Source organism: Xenopus laevis, chromosome 4L (assembly GCF_017654675.1).
Source record: "Xenopus laevis strain J_2021 chromosome 4L, Xenopus_laevis_v10.1, whole genome shotgun sequence".
Classification (NCBI taxonomy): domain Eukaryota; kingdom Metazoa; phylum Chordata; class Amphibia; order Anura; family Pipidae; genus Xenopus; species Xenopus laevis.
Genome location: NC_054377.1, coordinates 135,818,738 through 135,827,558, shown reverse-complemented (window position 1 = coordinate 135,827,558; position 8,821 = coordinate 135,818,738). Strand labels below are relative to the sequence as shown.

The window sequence follows — 8,821 nt, the reverse complement described above, 5'->3', positions numbered from 1 at the left end:
CGGGAAAAAAAATGTTGTCCCGCTTTTTACTTCCAAAATGTTAGGAGGTATGACCATACATTGAATTGAATAAGAGACAGGAGTATGAATAGGAGAGGAGCTGAATAGAAAGATGAGTAATAACAAATAGCAATAACAATAAATCTGTAGACTTACAGAGCATTTGTATTTTTAGATGGGGTCAGTGACCCCCTTTTGAAAGCTTGAAAGAGTCAGAAGGAAAAGTCAAAAACTATAAGAAATAAATAATGAAGACCAATTGAAAAGTCGCTTAGAATGGGACATTCTATAACACACTAAAAGATAATTCAAAGGTGAACCATCGTTTTAAAACGTTGCTTGAAAATCCAAGCCTCGAAACTCAACATTATATGACTGGCTTATAATATGCCTCGAATTGCTGGGGTCCGTCATTCCCTTACCTGCGTGCACTATTTGCACACAGTTCCGGTTTTTCAATTTTGCTTCTTCCGCTCACAACGCGCATGCTCCATGTGCGCCAGTCGTACAGCTAGCTAGGGCGCATGCGTAGGTTACGTTGTTTGGAGTGACGTGTCCCGGTGACAGCCTGGCAGGAAGTGGCCTGGTTCTGACTGAGGGGCAGAGATGCTGAAGAAGTTCGATAAGAAAGATGAGGAGTCTGGTGAGTAATATGGCGTTTTCTGCTATTGTGTCGCGTTTTATTCATTGTCCTAATATATCTAAGTGGCGAACTGTCACTGGGCCAGAGCGGCACCAGCGAGTACATATTACTGTGCGACAGGCCCTTAGCAGAGTGTGGGGATAAGTTTGTAACCCGTGTATGGCTGAGCCAGTCAGGGTCGGGCAGTTTATTGGAATCCCAGCCGATATCTGTGACTGAGGAAGTTGTCAGGTGTGTGGTACAGAGGTAGGACAGCTGTATGGGATTCTTTTCCACTACTTAAAGGGCTGCTTCACCTTAGAGTTAACTATAAAATGACCAATTCCAAGCAACTTTTCAATTGGTCTTCATTGTTTATTTTTTAGAGCTTTTCATTTATTTGCTTCTGACTCTTTCCAGCTTTCAAATGGGGGGGGGGGGTCACTGACCCCATCTAAAAAATCGAATGCTCCATAAGGCTACACATTTATTGTTATTGCTTCTTTTTATTAATCCTATTTAGCCCCTCTCCTATTCATATACCAGTCTCTTATTCAAATAAGTGCATGGTCGCTAGGGTAGTTTGGAGCCTAGCAACCGGATGGCTGAAATTGAAACCTGGAGAGCTCCTGAATAAAAAGCCAAAAAAATAATAAAAAATGAAAACCAGTTGCAAATTGTCTCAGAATATCAGTCTCTACATCATACTAAAAGTTAAATCAAAGGTGAAAAACCCCTTTAACAGTGTTCAGTATCCCTTAGAAATCCTATACTCTCCTTAAGTGTCAACACCAAGGATCCCACATGCTGGGATTGGTCGTTTTAAAAACAAAGGATCATGACCAGACCATTAGATATGTCTTTGGTCGGTCATTCCTGCATTTTGTAAGAGTAAGAATGCAATGCATTTCAAATAGAGAGCCTGTAGTGTGACACTACACCGAATCCACTATTTTGCATTCAGCCAAACCCCCAAACATTTTTTACTTCCTTGTTTTTTGACATAAAGTCACGCGATTTCCCTCCCTGCCCCTAATTTGCATATGCAAATTCGGTTCAGCCGGGCAAAAGGATTCGGCCGAATCCGGATCCTGCTGAAAAAGGCCGAATCCTGGCCAAATCCCGAATCATGGATTCGGTGCTTCCCTAATTAATATAAATTAAAGCAGACATTTTATGTAAAAAAACAAGAATGTGCCAGTGCATTAAACTCTTTTAGATGTATAAGAAATATATATATATGTCTCCTTTAAAGCAAGAGTACAGGACATGCTCTTGGGCTTTAGATCGACCATGCGTTTTATTTCGGCCCTATAGGTGAATGTCTGTGATCAGAAATGTATTGCATTCAGGGGGTGGAGGAGGAGGAAGATCTGAGCTCTAGTATAAAGCTTCTCATTCAGTTATTTGCAGTTATTTTCTCTGCTGCCAATAGGGTTTGCAAATGCAGCTACATGTTAATGAATGGGTATGCTTTTCTTTAAAGCTCACCAATATCCATCCACCAATAGGGAATAGATCTAAAACTGTATGTGAATATACGTGATGACTTGCATGCAGAATACACATGCACAAACAGGACAAAGGCTGTAAACAGTCAGCAAGGCCTAATTCACTGTATGAGGTGCAGGGAAGGTTCAGCTCCGGAATGTATTTTGTATATGCCAGGGCCGAGTAATTAAAGGGCTGTGTCATCTGAAAGTTAATGTTTAGTATGTTGTAGAATGTCCTATTCTTAGCAACTTTGCAATTGGTTTTCTTTTTTTTTTATAGTTTTTGAATTAATTTTCCTCCTTCTGACACTTTCAGCTTTTTAAATGAGGGTCACTGACCCCAGCAGTCAAAACTATTGCTCTGTGAGGTTACAATTGTATCGTTATGATTAAACTGTTTATTACTTATCTTTCCATGCAGCCCCTCTCCTATTCATATTCCTGTCTCAAATTCAAACAACTGCCTGGTTGCTAGGGATAATAAGACGGTAGTGACCAGATAGCTGCAAATTGTCTTACGATATTAATGTCTATATCATACTTAAAATTAATTCAAAGGGAAAGAAGCTTTTCAAACACCTTTGTTGGGACTAAAGTCATATGAATGTCAATGAATATATATATATATATATATATATATATATATATATATATATATATATATATATATATATATATATATATATATATATATATATATATATACATGTGTGTTTGTACAACAATGAAAGAGCTCTGTGTAGGTTGTTTTTTTTTATGTACTCATGTGCTATTTATTATTTGCATAGTTTTATTATACATTTAAGAATGTTCTAAATTTTCTTTAGGGTTTTTTTTTAGCAGCCAGCAGTATCTAGCTATATTATTAATAGGAATGCACCGAATCCAGAAATCAGTTCGGGATTTGGCCAGGATTCGGCCTTTTTCAGCAGGATTTGGATTCGGCCGAATCCTTTTGCCTGGCCGAACCGAATCCAAATCCTAATTTGCATATGTAAATTAGGAGCAAGTAGGGAAATCATGGGACTTTTCATCACAAAAGAAGATTTTTTTTCCTCTTTTTTCTTTCGTGCCCCGAATTTGCATATGCAAATTCGGATTTGGTTCGGTATTCAAACCTTTCACCAAGGATTCTGGGATTTGAAAAAAACATGTTTTCCGATGACAGGATCCCTTTAAGTAAACAAACACAAAAATAAAGACTAAAGAAAGTCTTGTCTATAAAATATTTATTTAAAACGTATTTTTAAGGCCATTAAACACTTAAAGATGCTTCTTACATTATGTTCCAGTGTTTCATGGTCAGGGATGAATGCATGTTGGGCTAGGGCCTGTAGTCAACTTATATGTGGTATGGAGAAACCAACCTACCCATCAACCTCCGTGCAGAAATCCTGATATCACCAAATACATTATTTTCATTCATCTATATAACGTGTATGTTATGATTTCATTCATATCATTTTTTGCACAATTTCAGGGGGCAGCTCCAACCCTTTCCAGAGCCTTGAAAAGAGTGCAGTGCTCCAGGAGGTAAGACCTTGATTCTTTGCAGTACAATTGGCAATTTACTGTTAGTCATTGGGTGAAAAATATCACATGGTATGGATTTCTTAGATAGAAAATTGTATTAGTTTTGCCAAATTTTAACTTATTTGTGGTGCCCAGTTTTCCAGCAGTAAAAATATGAACCCTAACTAAGGTGTAGGTAAACCATCTCCTGAGTGCAATGAATCAGTAGTATTTTCCAATGGTATTCAAATAAATAGTCTCAAGATCTGTTTAGGGATTTAGAATGCAGACTATTAATCTATATATATGTATACTCCCCTAGTAGCATCTCTCTTCCAGTTCATAGTTCTGCCACTGAAGTGGCCTATACTTTATCTATTTAGCATTTATTTTGCAATCTTATTGTCTGTAATTGTGAATTTTTAACATATGTCTATAAGTCTGCATATAGAAAAACAATTACTTTTATAACGAATCCTCTGTTGTACATCTACATTGAATTATAGGCTCGTCTGTTTAACGAGACTCCGATTAACCCACGAAAATGTGCTCACATCTTGACGAAAATACTATATTTAATAAACCAGGTATGTAAAAATACATATTGCTTTACAGATTGCTAGCTTTTAGGCACGGCAGAGAGGGTCTTTTTATACAAAATGGCTTACAAGTATTACAGGTATGGGATCCGTTATCTGGAAACTTGTTATCCAAAAAGCTCCAAATTACGGAATAGCCGTCTCCCATCGACTCCATTTTTAGCCCTCAATGGCTTTCAGCGGACCACTAATCCCAGAATCCTCTCTCTTGTCTAATGGGAGTGGTTATCTGGTCCTCTCTCCAGCTCTGGGAAATCACTCTTGGTCCCTGGTACTCGCAAGCACATGTAGCTCCTCACTCTCCTCCACTCCAGGAGGTATCTAGATATATATATATATATATATATATATATATATTGTTCTATGCTCTGTACAGTGCTATGACTCCTTAACAAGCCCTTTACAAATAAAGTTATACATACATACATACATAGATTTCCTTATGATGATTTATTTTTCTTAATATAAACCCAAGATTTTCAACAAAAAGTTCTTGGGATTACATTTTTAATTTCAGAGACCAGAGCATGAATAAAAAAAGTAAATCTTCCTTCTGTGTTAAATAATCTTACTGGCATAAAGCTTTAATCTGAGCAGGGAATTACTAAATAGTTGGAAGGGTGCGTAGTATTTAGTCTTGCTTCTGTGTATGTGCACGTCTACATGTTCATGTAGAGTTAAGTGGAATAATCATACATAATATAATACAGTTAGGAAAAAATTACAGTTGTCACAAACAGTCCATCTTGTTTGATAATGATTTTAAATACCTTACATAATCTTCTATTTTTTTATTACCAGGGTGAGCACATGGGTGCAACAGAAGCCACAGAAGCTTTCTTTGCCATGACCAAACTGTTCCAGTCAAATGATGTATGTATTTTTATTATCTATGCATACGATGGCAATATTGTCTCCTCTCTATTATAAATGCAAGGACAGGCAGAAGGAAATGATTAGTAAACAAATATATACACATATTATACACAAACGTAGACTGGTTGCAAGGTTCAAGATAATGGGGCAAATTCACTAAAGGGCGAATAATGTTCACCAGCGAAGGCTCCACCATACTTCACTCCACTTAGCCAGGTGTTCCTTACCACTACGCTAATTCACTAAAATGCAAAGTTTCGCTGGTATTAATTTGTACTTTCATAACGAACTTTCGCTAGCGTTCATTTTTGCCTAGCGAAACTTCGTTAGTACTCTTATGCTTAGGTCAGTTTGAATAGGGCGGGTTCATATACAGTAGGTCGTAAGGACGTCTTTATTAGAGATATTGGTACAAATGCTTTGAGTGGCCAAATATTACAAATGTCCAAGAAAAAGACAAAAGCGATCCTTTAATGCCCTAGACTTGAGCCCACCCTAAAACAAATGTGGCATGCCCCTCAATTGGTTGGGACAAAAATGTTAATACAAAAATCTTTAATAGTTACAACTTTTGAAGGCAATCCCGCTTTAAATTATGAAAAAACACCAGCATTTTTTTAGGGCTTTTATGAGTTTCCGGCATACAAGATATGATGTCACTGCCATAAGATTGAGGACGATGAAGCTTCATGTTATCAGTTCGATAGGTCTAAGGTGGCAAAGGAAACTCTGGCAAAGTAAAATTCGCACTTTAGTGAATTTGCGGAGTAACGATCGTTCGTCCGAGCCAAAATTAGTCTGGAGATAGGGCGTGAAACTGCGCTAGCGACTGTCTCTTTCGCTAGCGAGTTGTCTTCTGCGCCTGTTAGTAAATTGCTGATGTCCCTGTGGATGGGATTTCTGGCAAATTTCCGCTAGAGACGGCCACTTCACTCTTTAGTAAATCTGCCCATGGCTCAATACCCATTTATTACTGGGAGCAGTACTACTGAAGTATCAGTATAGTATCAGTTAGTTTCTTAATACTTATTGGGGGAAATACCTTCACTTTGTGCTTGAAAACCTACAGAGTACAACAGCTTTATACAGAGCAATCAGAGGCATATTGCAGACAGAACACCAAAACATTGTTCTGTCTGTGAACTGTTGCTGAGTTTGTTGGACTTTCATTTTAAACCACCTTTGAGTTTCAACATTTATCCAGAATCTCTTGGCTCATAACAATGTTACTGATAACATGAAAACATTTCTGTATCAGCTATGCATCCATAGTTGCGTGAATATCAAGCACAGCAAATTCACATTTACACCAGGTTTTTTCTATAACATTGAAATGTTATAGAAATTCAAAATTTAATTACCTTTACTTTTACTCTTTAGCCGACACTCCGCAGAATGTGTTACCTGACTATAAAAGAGATGTCAAGCATTTCTGAGGATGTAATTATTGTAACGAGTAGGTGAGTTGGCATATAATCCATTTAATTAGAACTGAGCAAACATTCTGCCATTTGGCCTCATATTCAGGGACGGCAACATTTTAGAAGGTGTTTGGTTTTTAAGTACATATTACGTATAAATATAACAGAGCAGTCATTAAAGGGGTTGTTCACCTTCCAAAACTTTTTTTTTTTTCAGTTGTTTTCAGATAGAAATAAAGACTTTTTTCAATTACTCTCTCTTTTCTGTTTGTGGCTTTTTTTCTAATATTGAAGTTTAAAGTTAAGTTTTTCACCTTCTTGTGTCTTTCTGAAGGAGCTCTGGGAGGCTGGTCACCTACTCTGTAAACTGTTCTACATTGATAAATTTCTTATCTTAAATTGATGTATTAGTTTACATATTTCTTATGTTTGTCCCTGCTGAGCAGAATGCCTAAGTGTCATTAAAGACAGCTTTTAGAATTGATACAATAGTTGCTAATATTCCCACAGATTTTACTGAGAAATGTATCAACTAATGGAGCAAATTGTAACAGTTCAAAATCTGCACCTGGATCACTGAGCTGCCAGACTGAAACACCAGAGGCAGGAACATTAAACGTTAAAGGGGACCCGTCGCCCAAAAAAATTATTCAAAATCCTATTTTATCACATTATTCAAGCAAAATGAATGCGCTAAACTGTTCTAAATTGATACATAAATTGATATATTTCTTATCTTTGGCCTTGCTGGGTTGATTTCCTGAGTTTCATTGAGGGGAACCTGTCACCCTAGTTAATAATGATGGATTAATAATCCCAAAACAATTCTATTGTTTTTGTCAAGTAAAGTAAATTTACACTATATAAATTTATTTAAATCTTGTGTCATTGGCTTGGAATTACACAATCACTGCAGGCAGCCAGGCACCATTTTGTGGACACTGTTATTAAAGCAAGCTTTGCAACATGCCAAAATCTTGTGTGCCAGAATGGGTGACCTGATGCCTATGCACAGGCTACAATATTAGATAGTGAGGAGGGAGGGGGAATGTGAGGAGGGCAGTGATATCTAGTAAATGCTCAATGGAAAGTAGGGATGCACCGAATCCACTACTTTGGAATCGGGCAAACCGGATTCTTATTTGCCTATGTAAATTAGGGGTGGGAAGGGGAAAATTTTTTACTTCCTTGATTCCGCGATTTCCCTTCCCTGCCCCTAATTTGCATATGCACATTAGGATTTGGTTCCGTCGGGCTGAAGGATTCGCCGAATCCTTCTGAAAAAGGCAGAATTCTGGCAGAATCCCGAAACTGAATCCTGGATTCGATGCATCCCTAATGGAAAGTGAAAGTAAAATACCTTTATAATGGGTATGTATGTGTTAATAAGAAAAAAGAATTTGGGTTTCATGTTTAATTTGAAAATAACTTAAATTATACAGCTTTTTATGTCTGGATGACAGGTCTCCTTTAAAGGCAGCTGTTATAATTGCTTCAATAGTTGCTGATATCCCACAGATGCTGCTGAGAAATGGATCAACTAATGGAGCAAAGAGAACAGAGACAGGAACATTTAACTTTAAACTTCAATTATGGAATAAACGGTCAAAAATAAAACATGGAAAGCAATTGAAAAATGTCTTTATTTCTGTCAAACAATCTGAAAAACAACTAAACTCAAAAAAAAATGTTTGGAATGAACAACTTTACGTCAGCTGGATTCACGGAAATATTTCTGATAGCCTTTTGGTACAGATTCGAATTTTTAGCAGTGGCGTTTTGTATTAAAACCAGTACTATTTAAAATAAAAAATAAAAAAAAACATTCTTTAATTGCCTTGAAATAAAATATAAAAGTATGGGTTTCTCAGAGTTTAATCCATATATACTCTAGTTAATATATCCGACTCCTTGTTTGTATGTATAGAGACAGTAACGGCAGCTAATTCCTTTCCATGGATGACTCTGTGGTGCCTCCAGGTTACGGTATATGTGTGTAGAAATATAAATGTGCCAAACCACAAAAATATGGTTTTTGTCAGTTTTCTGAGAACAGTGACAACCTCACTGGGACAAATTCACTAACCGGCGAAAATTTGCCAGCGCCGAATTGGCGCACATTTTTTTTTTTTAAATAAATGTATGATGCCTTTGCATTTACTTTTTTTTTTAACACAGTTTAACCAAAGATATGACTGGGAAGGATGACGGCTACCGAGGTCCAGCTGTGAGAGCACTCTGCAAAATCACAGATGTATGTTTCCTTTCAAGTTAAATGGCTTCAAAGCCATTGATTCA

At 37.0% G+C, this 8,821-nt stretch overlaps 1 protein-coding gene across 1 annotated transcript in view; it reads left to right on the top strand.

The window, feature by feature from the left end:
* Nucleotides 1-521: 521 nt before the first annotated feature.
* Nucleotides 522-8,821, top strand: part of copg1.L (COPI coat complex subunit gamma 1 L homeolog) — a 30,756-nt gene continuing 22,456 nt past the window's right edge. The window contains 6 exon segments of the mRNA NM_001090106.1: nucleotides 522-643; nucleotides 3,596-3,648; nucleotides 4,134-4,214; nucleotides 5,028-5,099; nucleotides 6,483-6,562; nucleotides 8,702-8,777. Coding sequence (NP_001083575.1) covers nucleotides 607-643; nucleotides 3,596-3,648; nucleotides 4,134-4,214; nucleotides 5,028-5,099; nucleotides 6,483-6,562; nucleotides 8,702-8,777 — 399 coding nt within the window. The 5' untranslated portion in view covers nucleotides 522-606.